Here is a 16,136-nt window from a genome sequence, read left to right on the forward strand (position 1 = left end):
TAAGGTTGACTAAAGATAGTCTGGATCACCTCCACGCATGGCTTGGGCTCTAGAACCACACTCCTTGAGAGAGGATGGACTCTTTACCACTCTGGAGTTCCTCATGGTGAGAGGTTGCGTGCTGGTGTGGATTTGGTCATAGCCCCCCAGCTCAGCCACTATGTGTTAAAGTTCACCCCGTTGAACAAGAGGGTCGCTTCCCTGCGCCTTCGGGTCGGGGATAGGTCTCTCACTGTCGTGTGTGCCTACTGGCCGAACGGCAGTGCAGAGTACCCGGCCCTCTTGGAGTCTCTTGAAGGGGTGCTGGAAAGTGCTTGTTCTACTGGGGGACTTCAACCCCCACGTGGGCAGCGACAGTGAAACCTGGAGGGGTGTGATTGGGAGGAACGGCCCCCCTGATCTGAACCCGAGCGGTGTTCTGTTATTGGACTTCTGTGCTAGTTTGCACAGCTTGTCCATAACGAACACCATGTTCAAGCATAAGGGTGTCCATCAGTGCACGTGGCACCAGGACACCCTAGGCCAGAGGTCGATGGATGACTTTGTGGTCGTTTCATCCGACCTCCGGCCGTATGTCATGGACACTCGGGTAAAGAGGGACTGAGCTGTCAAATGGTCACCACCTGGTGGTGAGTTGGATCCGATGGCGCTAGGCAACGAAGGCCACTTGGTGCTGAGTGACAAAGGCCACTTGGTGCTGGGCTACGAAGGCCACTTGGTGCTAGGCAACGAAGGCCACTTGGTGCTAGGCAACGAAGGCCACTTGGTGCTGAGTGACAAAGGCCACTTGGTGCTGGGCAACGAAGGCCACTTGGTGCTGAGTGACAAAGGCCACTTGGTGCTGGGCTACGAAGGCCACTTGGTGCTAGGCAACGAAGGCCACTTGGTGCTGAGTGACAAAGGCCACTTGGTGCTGGGCTACGAAGGCCACTTGGTGCTAGGCAACGAAGGCCACTTGGTGCTGAGTGACAAAGGCCACTTGGTGCTGGGCTACGAAGGCCACTTGGTGCTAGGCAACGAAGGCCACTTGGTGCTGAGTGAAAAAGGCCACTTGGTGCTGGGCTACGAAGGCCACTTGGTGCTGAGTGACAAAGGCCACTTGGTGCTGGGCTACGAAGGCCACTTGGTGCTGAGTGACAAAGGCCACTTGGTGCTGGGCTACGAAGGCCACTTGGTGCTGAGTGACAAAGGCCACTTGGTGCTAGGCAACGAAGGCCACTTGGTGCTGAGTGACAAAGGCCACTTGGTGTTGGGAGACGAAGGCCACTTGGTGCTGGGCGACGAAGGCCACTTGGTGCTGGGCTACGAAGGCCACTTGGTACTGGGCTACGGAGGCCACTTGGTGCTGGGAGACGAAGGCCACTTGGTGCTGGGCGACGAAGGCCACTTGGTGCTGGGCTACGAAGGCCACTTGGTTCTGGGCTACGAAGGCCACTTGGTGCTGGGAGACGAAGGCCACTTGGTGCTAGGCTACGAAGGCCACTTGGTGCTGAGCAAAAAAGGCCACTTGGTGCTGGGCGACGAAGGCCACTTGGTGCTGAGCAAAAAAGGCCACTTGGTGCTGGGCGACAAAGGCCACTTGGTGCTGAGCAAAAAAGGCCACTTGGTGCTGGGTGACAAAGGCCACTTGGTGCTGAGTGATGAAGGCCACTTGGTGCTGAGTGACGAAGGCCACTTGGTGCTGAATGACGAAGGCCACTTGGTGCTGGGCGACGAAGGCCACTTGGTGCTGGGAGACGAAGGCCACTTGGTGCTGGCCGACGAAGGCCACTTGGTGCTGGGCGACGAAGGCCACTTGGTGCTGGGCGACGAAGGCCACTTGGTGCTGGGCTACGAAGGCCACTTGGTGCTGAGTGACGAAGGTCACTTGGTGCTGGGCTACAAAGGCCACTTGGTACTGGGCTACGAAGGCCACTTGGTGCTGGGCTACGAAGGCCACTTGGTGCTGGGCGACGAAGGCCACTTGGTGCTGGGCTACGAAGGCCACTTGGTGCTGGGCTACGAAGGCCACTTGGTGCTGGGCTACGAAGGCCACTTGGTGCTGAGTGACGAAGGTCACTTGGTGCTGGGCTACGAAGGCCACTTGGTGCTGGGCGACGAAGGTCACTTGGTGCTGGGCTACGAAGGTCACTTGGTGCTGGGCTACGAAGGCCACTTGGTGCTGGGCGACGAAGGCCACTTGTTGCTGGGCGACGAAGGCCACTTGGTGCTGAGTGACGAAGGCCACTTGGTGCTGGGCGACGAAGGCCGCTTGGTGCTGAGTGATGAAGGCCACTTGGTGCTGGGCGACGAAGGTCGCTTGGTGCTGGGCTACGAAGGCCACTTGGTGCTGGGCGACGAAGGCCACTTGTTGCTGGGCGACGAAGGCCACTTGGTGCTGAGTGACAAAGGCCACTTGGTGCTGGGCGACGAAGGCCACTTGGTGCTGAGTGACGAAGGCCACTTGTTGCTGGGCGACGAAGGCCACTTGGTGCTGAGTGACGAAGGCCACTTGGTGCTGGGCGACGAAGGCCGCTTGGTGCTGAGTGATGAAGGCCACTTGGTGCTGGGCGACGAAGGTCGCTTGGTGCTGGGCTACGAAGGCCACTTGGTGCTGGGCGACGAAGGCCACTTGTTGCTGGGCGACGAAGGCCACTTGGTGCTGAGTGACAAAGGCCACTTGGTGCTGGGCGACGAAGGCCACTTGGTGCTGAGTGACGAAGGCCACTTGGTGCTGGGCGACGAAGGTCACTTGGTGCTGGGCTACGAAGGCCACTTGGTGCTGGGCTACGAAGGCCACTTGGTGCTGAGTGACGAAGGTCACTTGGTGCTGGGCTACGAAGGCCACTTGGTGCTGGGCGATGAAGGCCACTTGGTGCTTTAATCATAAATGAACTAAATTAATAATTTTTCACAGCAGACATTAATCAACACTAAACTTTAGCTGGACTATGACACTATTTTCTTCTAGAGCTGTTGTATAGCTGAAACAAACTTTGTTGCATTATTTTCCTGTTATCACTGTAAAGCTGCTTTGAAACAATCTGTATATAAATAAAGGTGACTTGACTTGACAAGACAAAATTGCTAGCTAATGCAAATAATGCATTTCTTGAAGAACTGGTATATGCACATAACTATGCATACAAAAAATATAACATTTACCTAAGCACTTTTCTTATTAGACACCTCAACAGCCAGCAAATAGTTGTCATGTGAGGTAATTTGGCATCGATACTACAGGCACCAACAGGTACACTACAGGGCCAAAGGTATGTGGGCACCCCGTTCTTACTAATGAGTTTTGATATTCCAATAATTCCAGTGTAAATTCTTAATGCTAGAACATACAATGACATTCTAGAGAATTCCTGCTTCTGTCATAGTTGCAGCAGTTTGGGGAGGGACCTTTTCTGTTCCAAAAATATTTTAAGAACACCCTGAAACAAAATGGCGTGTACAGGTAAGAAAGCTGTTGCCATAGTATTCCATTTTTACTATTATGCTGTTGAGTAGACAAGGTCCATACAATTTCCAGTGATAAACCTACCACTACAATAACAGTTCTGTTAACAACCCTCTGCCGATCCAACTGTCCGTGGGCGGGGAAACAAGAATGCAGAAGGAGAAAGTTTTCATGAAAGCCCTGGCGCTGTCAAAAGTTAATAAATGAATGTGTATTTCACGGTTCAGGTAACACAGAGAAAAAGTAAACATTGTACATTTGCAATGTTTGTAACAATAAAAAGAGGGTTGAAAATCCGTGAAGTTAGACTTTAACATCATAAGGCAGCTTTTTTCGGAAAGTGAATTGAGCAAGTTGTAAACCTGGATGTGTTGACCTGGTGCTACATCCCACGCAGAAAGATGGTGAGTAACAACATCAGGTAATTGGCATTAATGTGCAGAGAAGGGAGAGCGGTTCTATACGCTCGGATGAGCGCACCGCTGTCTGTAGGGCTTTACGATCCTGGGCTGAGCAGTTCCCGTACCTCAATGAGATGCGGAGGACACGGGTTTGTGGCGGGTGTGGGTTCTGCAGTGGGTTCTGGCTGGTAATCCGTGATGGCCGTGGCTGATGTTTGGCTGGGCTCTGTTGTGTTTCCTCATCTGCTGAGCAGACTGTGCAAAGGGATCCACAATTAAACAGCACCCACTCGATGAATGCGGCAAAGCTCCCCGAGGACCTTCTACAAGCAGGATCGTTTTGTACCGCTCATTAAGGCACGCCAGATCCAAGAAATCCCTCGAGGGAACGCTCCGTTGTTCTAATCAGAGAAGACCTGAACGGCAAGTCCACCTTTCTACTTATTTCCACATTTTGTGGGTTCGTGTTCTGTCTCGCTGAGTGGTACGCAACACACACAAACGGGAAATTATACTAGAATAAGTCCATTATTGTAGTATTAAATGGTAAATGGACTGCATTTATATAGCGCTTTCACAGACCCAATGGCCACCAAAGCGCTTTACAATTTGCCTCACATTCACCCATTCACTCTCTCATTCATACACCGACGGGCGACGGCAGCCATGCAAGGCGCCATCCAGCTCGTCGGGAGCAGCTGGGGTTAGGTGTCTTGCTCATGGACACCTCGACACTTGGTCCTCGACACCTCGACACTTTTCTATTACTAGACTTATTCACAGGAGAAGGAGCACAGGAGAATAAACAAACCTCACAATACATAAAAACAACATTTAACGTCAATTGGCATTCTAGGAAACTTTGTCAACCACTGCACTAAATTTAAATAGCCTGTATATGCAGTTTGGTGGCTTTTCACCACATGGTGACACAGACATGGCTTTATGTCTATTTCAGAAGTCAGTGGCATATAACAACCCACAAAAAGACAGAGTAGTTGAATGCGACAGTATCTTTATTGCATCACAATGTTTTACCACATATCACAGGAAGTTTCCACACAGAGGACGGGCCGGAGAGTCACTATAGTCTATGAAGATGGAAAGAGGAAGACTGACCGAGACAGATGGATGAAGAGTGTCATCTAGACATGCTGGGACTGATGATTCTCTGCTCGCTGCTCACAGGTAAGCGAACCTGTACAACACATCTGTGGAACTGACAACATGTTTCTTCTGGTTTTTTTAAAGATTTTGTTTAGTTTAATTAGTTAGAATCAAATGTAAAGCGGAAGTTGAAAAGTTCTTTATATCCTTACTAACATTCCAAAGAATGTGATAGTGTGTTTTTAGTTCATGCTGTATTATTCTTACAAAACATTGTTTTACACTGATAATCAAATAATTCAGTATATATAAAGTTTATGTAAGAATTTCAAACTGAAGAAAATGACACTGATGTAACCAATCCTCTTTAGAAAATGACAGAGCCATGTAAATATTACTATACATTTAAATCAAAAGAAATAAAAGACAGCTCAGAAAATGTACTTCACATCAGTAGGCTATATATATAGACTATAGGGAATAGATTATGCCAAAATAGTGAGTGAGGATCATTTTAAATCACTGATAATGTAAATATTTAATATAAAGCCCTATATTAACACACATCTACTCTGTCTCAGGCACCAGTGGAGACACACATCTCCATGTGTTCAGCAGTGATGGTGAGAGCGTCAGTCTGCCCTGTGTCAATGCTCTTACTGGCTGCACATCAACTACATGGATGTATAATAGAATCCGTTTAGTGACAGTTGTATTATTTAAAGAAGGGATGAAGAATAATGATACAGAGAGACGTGAGAGGCTGAGTCTGGGGTCTGACTGCTCTCTGAACATCTATAACGCCACAACTGAAGATCATGGACGTTACACCTGTAGGCAATATGTGAATACACAGAGACACACTGATGACAGTGTTAATCTGCATGTTCTTCGTGGTCAGTGTTTCTGTTCATTATATGATAAAATAACATAATTCTCTCTTTAAACTCGCATGTTTACTGGAATAAATGTCTGTTGTGTGATTTCTGTTTCAGTCTCTCCATCATCCACACAGACTGAGATTAGACCTGGACGCTCGTTCTCTCTCTCCTGTCAGTTGTATGTACATGATGGATATAGTTGTGTTGACCTCTTCTATAATGAGGGAATTAAACTGGTCTGGAAGAATGAGGCTGATGTGGATCTGCAGTCAGACTCCAGATATCAGATCTCATTCTCTCCTGAACACTGTAACAGTTCTCTGACTACAACACTCCTCAATGAAGACGACAACACAGAGTGGAGATGTGCGATTACTAAAGGAACTAAAGTCCAGACCTCAGTCAGATATACTGTCACGTACTTGGGTAAGAAAACAAATACGGTTTAGACTAATATGCGACTAAGATAAAAAATAAAAATAAAAAATACATTTGGGAATAAAATTTCTAGTTAAAATAAAAGTTTCTGCCCACTGTCCACATGATATCTTAACCTCAATTGATCCTTTAATTTTCCTTCCTAAATTATGTCATGATGAAATCCTCCAAAATAACAGCCAAAGTGAACAACTTCAGGGTGTGTGTCATAATGTGCAGATGGCTTTGAACTTGAAAAAATCTAATAAATAAATAACCCTTTAAACGGCAGAAGTGTGGAGTGTGAGCTGAGTTTACTACATGGTGTGTTTAAACTAACTACTGCTGTTTTTCCTCTTAACACAACCTGACCTGAAACACCGACACAACTCCAACTCCAGCAACACAAACGACAACTCAAGGTGCTCCACCTCACTTCAGTTTTTACTTCGCAGTCCTTATAATTAATATAAGATTATTGCTGATGACTGATAGTCAACATAAATACCTAATTAAGTAGTAATATTGTCATATTCACAGAATTGAATAACATTTGACTCATACAGATTTCTCTCCCACCTCGAATGACACACAAAGACATCTTTGGTTTATCGCTATAAGGGCTTGAAAGAAGAGTCCCACTGTAAATCTGTGAAATGTGGTTAAATGTTTGAGTGTGTGTCGAGTGTTTGACTGTCCTCATGTGGTCTCTCCTGAAGTGAGTCCTGCTGTAACTGCTGTAGCGGCTCTCCTGCCTCTCCTGGCTCTCCTGGCTCTTATTGCTCTTTGGTTCATCTGTAAAAAAAGAGCCGGTGAGTTTTCAATCATGACAAGTTTCCATCCACTTTTTGCGCTGTTTTGTTATTGACAAAGTGAATATGCGTTAAAAAAAGTTTGTGAAAATTGCTGTCTGGCTGTTTCCATCCAGTTGGCCGATTACAGATAAAATAGTGTGCGTAATGACACCATCCCTAAAAAACGCATTCTCGCATAAGTTTAGTTAAAAAACTAAAACAAATCTTCCCTCGAGTCATTTCCATACATAATTTCACGTATATCTCAAATTAGATTGTTTCTTTCACATCCCAAATATTTGTAAAATGCAGAGTAATGAGACGGTTGGAATTCGCCAGTTTACTGCTTAGGACACTATTTTCTTTTAAGAAAATTAATACTTTTATTCAGCAAGAATGCATTAAATTGATCAAAAGTGAGTGATTTCTGAAGAATCATGTGACACTGAAGACTGGAGTAATGATGCTGAAAATTCAGCTTTGATCACAGGAATAAATTACACTTTACTACAGTATATATTCACATAGAAAACAGCTGATTTACACTGGAATAATATTTCACTGTTTTTACTGTATTTTTGGCAGATAAGGCAGTGATCAGCAGATTGACCCCGGTGACCCCTCCAGCTGCTGATGTCCATGTTAGTGAACAACACTAATCATCACAGCTCATAGATTCACACTGTGACGGGCGGAAGTATCAAGCGACAAGGAGAGCTCAGATTAATTGTTTATTTACAAGTGGAATAAGTGCAGAGTGAAGAGCGGCTTTCTTGAGGTGAGGCGGTATTCTCTATTCGAGGTTTCCTTGGTACAGTGAATCGGTGCTGTGCTCGTAACTGGTCTAGCTCGGTCACACGCTGGTTTCTGGAAAAGAACAAGAGACAGCACATTAGTTCTCAGCTTTCAAGAAGCCTGTTCCTCCTCGTTGTTCAGCCTCATGTCGCTTATATGGCCGTGTGGGAATTGATGACAGCTGTGCCCGAGCGAGCCATGATGAGCGAGCACAGGTGTTTCGTGTCTTTCTCCAGGGCAACGCTGATGAGTGCATAGGACGATCGTCACACTCCCCCCTCCTAAGCGTTGTCCTGGTCCTGGTGGAAACATACGGAAGCAACAAGGGGGAAACTGGGGGTGGGTGGGGAGTGACCCCTGACAGACCTGAAAAGGCTGACCAAATCCGCGAGAGTCCGTCTGCATTGGCGTTGGAAGATCCGGCTCGGTGGCGGACGATGAAGCAGAAGTCCTGGAGCGCAAGGAACCACCGCGTCACTCTGGCGTTGGTATCCTTGGCCATCCACTGAAGGGGTGCGTGGTCTGTGAGGAGGGTGAACTTACAGCCGAGCAGGTAGGAGGCGGCTAACGAGGAGAAGTTGGGGATGAAGCAGCGATAATATCCTGCTAAGCCCAGGAAAGCCCGCACCTGGGTCTTCGTTCCGGGCCTTTGGGCGGCGCGGACGGCCTCCACCTTTTTCTCCTGTGGCTTAATGAGGCCCCGTCCAACCTGGAAGCCCAGGTACTTTGCCTCGAAGAGGGCCAGGTGACATTTGCGAGGGTTGGCGGTGAGTCCAACCCTTCGAAGATCCGTAAGCACCCTCCGTAGATGGTCTAGGTGGTCCTCCCAATGCTCCGAATGAATGACTACATCATCGATGTATGCTGCTGCGTACTGCTGGTGTGGCCGAAGGATGATGTCCATCAGCCTCTGGAACGTGGCCGGTGCCCCGTGAAGCCCGAAGGGAAGGGTCCGATATTGCCAGTGGCCAGTTGGAGTTGAGAAGGCGGTTTTCGGTTTGGCGTTTTCGGAGAGGGGTACCTGCCAATAACCCTTCATCAGGTCCAGGGTGGAAATATACCGGGCCTTTCCCAGGCGGTGTAGGAGTTCATCCACCCGGGGCATTGTTTATTTGTTTATTTTGTTTATTTATTTGGATCCCCATTAGCTTCCACAATGTGGTTGCTAGTCTTCCTGGGGCCCATAAAAGTACTGAAACATATATGTACAATTAAAATGCACAAATATAACATGCATAAATATAACATTCATATAACATTAACACATGTATACATTTATCCACATACACACATTCATACTCATACAACATTTGACAATATCAGTACCCATAAACAGTCACAAATTAACTGATGTAATACTATTAATTGTAATCTGTTTTAAAGTCTTCTTAAAATTACATATGTTGGATATATGCCTTGTTTTTAAATCCAATTTATTCCAAGCAGATGACGATCTAACTAATACTGTTCTTGCCATACAATTGGACCTTGCAGATGGAACCACTAACACACCTGAGCTCACCTGACGCGTAACATGTCTGTGACAATACCCACTAAAAAACAATTTATCTACAAAAAATTTTGGATTGTTTTTAAATAGAGCATTGTGCATATAACTGAGAAGACTTATATTAAGTTTGTCCTCCACCTTTAGCCAGCCCAAACAGGTGTGCATTTTATCCACACTAGAGCGAAAAGAGCAACCAAGTGCTACTCTTGCGGCTCTATTCTGAACGATTTGTAATTTTTTCAGATGTCCCTGTGCAGCACTGGACCAAATTACTGGGCAATACCCCAGATGTGACAGAACTAAAGACTGGACAACTGTTTTCATAACTACTGGTGGACAATATACTGAACATCTCCTGGCAAAAGCAATGCCTTTAGCCATTTTAGACACAATGTGATCAATCTGATCAGCCCAGGAGAGCTGACTATCCAGCTTCACACCCAATAGTTTAGTCTGACTCACCTGCTCTACCACAGATGTGTCAACAATTAGATTTAAGTTGCAAGGCTTGCCAAGCATATTTTTAGTACCAAAGACTATACATTTGGTTTTAGATGTATTAAGAGCTAATTTATTAAGTTTCACCCAATTTGTAATGGCATTAAGTTCATTCTGCAAGGTGCAACTTATGTCATTTATTGTAGATGCTGCATAAAACATTGTAGCATCGTCTGCATAAAGTACAACATCTGCTCTTGAAACAGCATGTGACATATCATTCACAAACACTGAAAATAACAATGGACCCAAACAACTGCCCTGAGGAACACCACATAACAACTGCTTACAATCAGAAAAGCTCCCATTGAAAAATACCCGCTGACTTCTACCAGAGAGATAGCTGCGTATCAAGGACACAGACTGATGTGAAAAACCATAGCACTTAAGCTTAGACAGTAAAATGTCATGGTCAATAACATCAAAAGCTGCTGTGAAATCCAGCAGCACAGCACCCACAAGCTTTTTGTCATCCATAAAAGCTAGCCACTGGTCTACCATTTGTACCAATGCAGTGTTAGTGGAGTGTCCTGGCTTATAAGCATGCTGTGAATTAGAGAGCAAATCATTTGATACAAAGTACTGCATCGGGTATCCGTCGTATCCGTCGGGCATTGGGTATCCGTCGAACTCCGAGACTTCATTCAGGCGGCGGAAATCGTTGCAGAAGCGGAGGGTGCCATCTGGTTTCGGGACCAGGACGATTGGGCTGGACCACGGGCTGCGAGATGGTTCGATCACCCCCAACTTCAACATCTGCTGGATTTCCTCCTCGATAGCCTGCCGACGAGCCTCTGGAAAACGGTAGGTAGGGCCGTTGTTTTACAATGACCCGCGGCGGGGTTATAATGTCGTGTTGTACCAGACTGGTTTGCCCGGGGACTGTAGAGAACACATCCGAAAACTGACCAATCAGGTGTCCCAGTTCAGCCTTTTGTTCCCCCGACAGACTGGGGTTGGTATCCACCAAAACGGACTCGATGGTGGCAAGAGCTACGGTCTGTTCTCTGGTCCCCACCCACCTCTTCAGCAAGTTTACGTGGTATAGCTGCTCAGGGCTCCGTCTCCCAGGTTGCCGTACTCGGTATGTTACAGGTCCCACTTTCTCTACAACTGTATACGGCCCCTGCCAAGTGGCCAGGAACTTACAGGCTGCGGTGGGGACTAACAGCATTACTCGATCGCCCGTTTGGAACTCTCGGGGCTGAGCTGTACGGTTATAGTGGCGCTGTTGAGCCTGCTGGGCTTTTACCAGATGTTCACGGACTAGGGGCATGACGCGGTCGACCCGTTGTCTCATCTCGGCGACGTGCTCGACTAGGGACCGGTGCGGGGTGGGCTGCTGGTGTTCCCACGCCTATTTAACCACGTCGAGCAGCCCTCGAGGTTGTCGTCCGAAGAGGAGCTCGAAGGGGATAAAGCCTGTGGACGCCTGGGGCACTTCCCGTATACCAAGACAGAACGTAGGGCAACATCTGGTCCCAGTCCCGTTTATCTTCGGCTGCCACCCGTCGCAGCATTTGTTTGAGGGTCTGATTGAAACGTTCGACGAGTCTGTCCGTCTGAGGATGGTACACGGTCGTCCGCAACTGCTTCACTTGGAGTAAGCGGCAGAGATCGGCCATTAGCCGGAACATGAACGGTGTTCCCTGATCGGTCAAGATCTCCACCGGTATACCAACTCGGCTAAACAGTAGGAAGAGCTTGTGGGCGATATTCTTCGCAGTGGCTTTCCGGAGGGGAATTGCTTCGGGGTGGCGTAGTCGACCACGACGAGGATGTGTTCATGTCCCCGGGCTGACTTTGGTAACGGCCCTACCAGATCCATCCCGATGCGCTCGAAGGGCACTTCAATTATGGGCAGCGGTAAGAGTGGTGTGGGGGGTGGTGGTTTAGGTGACGTCTTCTGGCAGACTGGACAGGCTTGACAGAACTGCTTCACTTCGGCCTCCAGGCCGGGCGAGTGGAACCGGTCTCGTATGTGTTGGATGGTATTAGCTGCGCCGAGGTGTCCTGCCAATGGGTGGGAGTGTGCCAATTGCAGGATCGTCTCTGTCTTCGAGCGCGGCACCACTAACAGTTTTTTTTCCTCCCCCCTCCGCTGAGCGACACAATAGAGTAGGCCGTTTTCTATGGCAAAGTGGGGGCAAGGATGGGGTTTTGGCCGGGTGTCTTCTCCATTCATCACACAGACCTGTGTCCAGCAGTGTTTCAAACGCTCGTCCTCTCGCTGAGCGCGGCCAAAAGAGCCGCCCCCCGAGACCTGTTGGTAAACATCATAGAAGAGATTAGAGGAAAGGGAAGAGGAATCACCATCTCTCCCACTGTCGGAGGCCAAGAGAACAGGGCGTCGGCGGGGATTCCTTGCTGGTCGCCGCCCACTGTGACCCCTACTGGGCGGCAGTGGCTCAGTGGTTCATGTGGGTTGTCTACAAACCGGAAGGTTGGTGGTTCAATCGTCGGTTCCACCTGACCAAGTGTCGAGGTGTCCATGAGCAAGACACCTAACCCCAGCTGCTCCCGACGAGCTGGATGGCGCCTTGCATGGCTGCCGTCGCCCGTCGGTGTATGAATGAGTGAGTGAATGGGTGAATGTGAGGCAAATTGTAAAGCGCTTTGGTGGCCATTGGGTCTGTGAAAGCACTATATAAATGCAGTCCATTTACCATTTACTGGGTTGGACAGGTCGTGTGGCGTCGCTGAGCAGGGTTTCGAAGCCCGGCCAGTCTCGGCCCAGCAGCACAGACACGGGCAGATCTTTAATGAGCCCAACTTCTATGGGCCAGGACCCCGAAGCCGCGGAGATAGTGACGCGCCGAGCAGGCACCTGTCGTGTGTCTCCGTGCACGCAGGTGATAGGCAATAGCGTCTTGGTCTCGCTGCGTGGAGGAAGAATATCCGCCCTGACGAGGCTGACGGCGCTGCCCGAGTCGAGGACCGCTTTGAATGGCCGGCCGTTGATCTTGATCTCGGTCTCTGGGGCTCCCCTGGGGAGCTCGTGGTGCACTGCACACCCTGCCAACCAAGCCCGAATTTTGGGGGAAGAGGGCGCTGTTGGGATGGACTCATCTTGTGGCTCAGGGGCCACCGTTCTACTTATTGGTCGTGAAGCGCCCTCCGGTGGGTGCTGTTCTGGAGCCATCCTCCGGAGAAAAGGTGGTACTCCCTCCCCAGCTTCACGACGGTGGGCCGCCTCCGCTAGTTCAATCGCCTCCACTAGCTCTGATGAAGTTGTAGGGTTTCGCATACCCACAGCCTGGCGGTAGGAGCGGGGTAAGGCCCGAAGGAGGCGGTCAATGACCACGCGTTCCACTACCTAGGCAGGGGTGGGCTCTCCATCCATCAGCCAATGTTGCGCTATACGAGACAGTTCGGCTGCTTGAGTACTTGCGGGGCGCCGGGGCTGATACGACCAGTCATGGAAGCACTGGGCTGCACACACTGGAGATAACCCCACTCTAGCCAAAATTTCCCTTTTTACATCCTCATACCTTTCTGCAGTTGCTGTGGGGAGGCTGAAGAAGGCGCGCTGGGCTTCACCAGTGAGAAGAGGGGCGAGTGCGCGAGCCCAGTCATCCGGTTCCCACCCTTCCGTTACAGCAGTGTTCTCGAACATCTGCAAATATGCCTCGACGTCATCATGGACGGTCATTTTGGGGAGGAGCTGGGTGGCCTGAACCCGTGGGTCGGGTAACGGAACGCGCTGTCTGGTGGCAGTGTGAAAAGCAGCGATTTCCTGGTCAGCCTGGTTCTGGCGTGTGGCCAAATGCTCCACAAACTGTTGCTGGCGCACGCTGACCTCCGTTAATTGTCAGAGAAGCTCTTCCATGTTGAGTGGAAAGAGTACCGTTCGTCAGGAAGGGAATACTGTGAGTATCCGGAGATCGCTTGTCGACTGGAACTTCCTTTCAACCCCGCATTCTCCACCACTGTGACGGGCGGAAGTATCACGCAACAAGGAGAGCTCAGATTAATTGTTTATTTACAAGTGGAATAAGTGCAGAGTGCAAGTTGAAGAGTGCAGAGTGAAGAGCGGCTTTCTTGAGGTGAGGCGGTATTCTCTATTCGAGGTTTCCTTGGTGCGGTGAATCGGTCCTGTGCTCGTAACTGGTCTAGCTCGGTCACACGCTAGTTTCTGGAAAAGAACAAGAGACGACACATTAGTTCTCAGCTTTCAAGAAGCCTGCTCCTTCTCATTGTTCAGCCTCATGTCGCTTATATGGCCGTGTGGGAATTGATGACAGGTGTGGCCGAGCGAGCCATGATGAGCGAGCACAGGTGTTTTGCGTCTTTCTCCAGGGCAACGCTGATGAGTGCATTGGACGATCGTCACAATACTTACACACATTTGACCTACAGCTGATCAGAAGAATGAACATTATCTACACTACTATATCATTTAACTGAACAATAGTTATAAAATATACACAGCATTATTTTTATTAAATATAACTAATCAGATATGATTTACTCTATTGCCTACACGTCACATGTTTCTGTTGATGTTTAGGAGAACACAGATGATGTGGCGTATGCTGAGGTCATTATTTCCAGGAACAAGTGCACTGAAAGACCCAATGTGAGTAAAGGAATCTGGTCCTTTTCTCCCGTTTCTCTGCTGTGTATGTTTGCTAACAGATAATCAGGCCTTTCTTTTCACTTCTCCTAACAATAGGCTGGAATATATTTCTACATAACACTGACATCATAAGTGGCAGACATGTTGAAACTGTGGTGTTTAAATACGCAATGCTAAATAGCATCTTAGACACATGTGTCAATGCGGTGTGTTGTAATAATGGTTGACTGTATGTGTGGCTCACTCAGGTTCAGTCTGATGATAAAGTGACATATGCTGCCATCGGACGAGCAAAAGCTGGAGGCCAGGAGGAAGGTCTGCTGAAACCCGTGTGATCGACAATCTGCTCAAATTATTCACAACGAATAAGTTATAGAATGCTTTTGAGATGTGAATTACAACCCGATTTCCAGAAAAGTTGGGGGACATTTTATAACATGCAATAACATCTATAATCTATAATCTTTTCACTTTTATTTTGCTTCTGTCCCAATAGGAGTGTGTGGCAGCCATCATGTTTATATTTACAAAATACACTCAAGTTGGTCAGTGGAAACATTGTAAATATTTTCTTTGTACATTTTCCAGTTAAATAAAGGTTAAAGAGAATTGACAAATCACATACTCTTGATTTTATTGCATTTTACAACTTTTCTGGAAATGGGGTTGTAAAAGAAGACTTTAACATGTAACTGTAACTGTAATATGCATGTTCTGTTTCATTGTGTGAGCTAGTTTCCAGTTTGTTCCTTTGATCATTGTATTCAGTTCACCTGGTGTTCATTAATTAGTTTATTAGTTCCCTTTGTTTGCTCCATGTATTTATACCGTGTTCTCCCTCATTCTCGTCAATGTTAAGTCGTGTTAGTTTGTTTTTTCTCTCTTATCTCCTGAGCTTGTTATTAAAGACTATTTTTCTTATTCTCCTTTGTCTTCGTGTGTTTTACACAACCAATCTGTGACAGTAACCAAGTAATTCCCAGTATTTATATTTACAAATATTGTAAAGTTGATCATGAATATGTTGAATTTATTATGCAAATGTGAATATATATAGTGGAAGTTTTCATTTAATGAAGGAAGACTGTGAGGGTTTAGGGTGTCATCTGAGTCACTCACTGTAAACGGGCCTGTCAATCACAGTTAAAATCCTCATATACACTCTTTATATTTCATTTAATTTATGATACTCAACTATTTTTCTACCTTATTGGAGAGAAGAAAAAGAAGCCCAGCTCAATCATTCATGACTTTTGCATATTAACGCATTTAATAATTAATGGCCAAATGCATGTTTTTACTATTGTGCAATTATTATTTTTACAGATGAAATATAACATGGATAACGAGTTACACTAAAGATAAATGATGACGAGATGAGATGAAACTTGTAACTTCTTGCAAAAGAATATGGTTTGCACCATTCTAACCGTGTTAACACTGGACGCATGAAAGTGAACGCTCCAGATCCATTCGTTCTGTTGTTGGAAGAAGCGCAAGCATGTGGAGTATGGCAGAGATAGACTGGGGCATCAGTGTACTTGGATGTGTCCAGATGACACACTATACACTGTCACAGTTCATGAATTCACTGACTCTTTCTCGCGCTGTGTTTGTGTGTGTGTGTGTGTTTAGGCGTGGTCGCTGCGGCCTCTTTTTATGCTCATGGTCTTTCGTCTTGTGTTTGTCAGATCGTTGTTGGATGTTTC

General features: G+C 47.4%; 1 protein-coding gene across 1 annotated transcript; it reads left to right on the top strand.

Annotated features, from left to right (window-relative positions):
• Window positions 1–4,901: 4,901 nt before the first annotated feature.
• On the top strand, window positions 4,902–15,348 carry dicp2.2 (diverse immunoglobulin domain-containing protein 2.2). Its single transcript, XM_056272713.1, has 8 exons — window positions 4,902–5,034; window positions 5,535–5,849; window positions 5,949–6,277; window positions 6,818–6,857; window positions 6,971–7,063; window positions 7,631–7,686; window positions 14,359–14,427; window positions 14,676–15,348. Exons 1-8 carry the CDS (start codon window positions 4,974–4,976, stop codon window positions 14,760–14,762), a joined length of 1,050 nt encoding a protein of 349 aa, XP_056128688.1. The 5' UTR covers window positions 4,902–4,973; the 3' UTR covers window positions 14,763–15,348.
• Window positions 15,349–16,136: the final 788 nt, after the last annotated feature.

The sequence above is a fragment of the Rhinichthys klamathensis genome, unplaced genomic scaffold (assembly GCF_029890125.1).
Source record: "Rhinichthys klamathensis goyatoka isolate OS25496 unplaced genomic scaffold, OSU_Roscu_1.1 h1tg000347l_1, whole genome shotgun sequence".
NCBI classification, from domain to species: domain Eukaryota; kingdom Metazoa; phylum Chordata; class Actinopteri; order Cypriniformes; family Leuciscidae; genus Rhinichthys; species Rhinichthys klamathensis.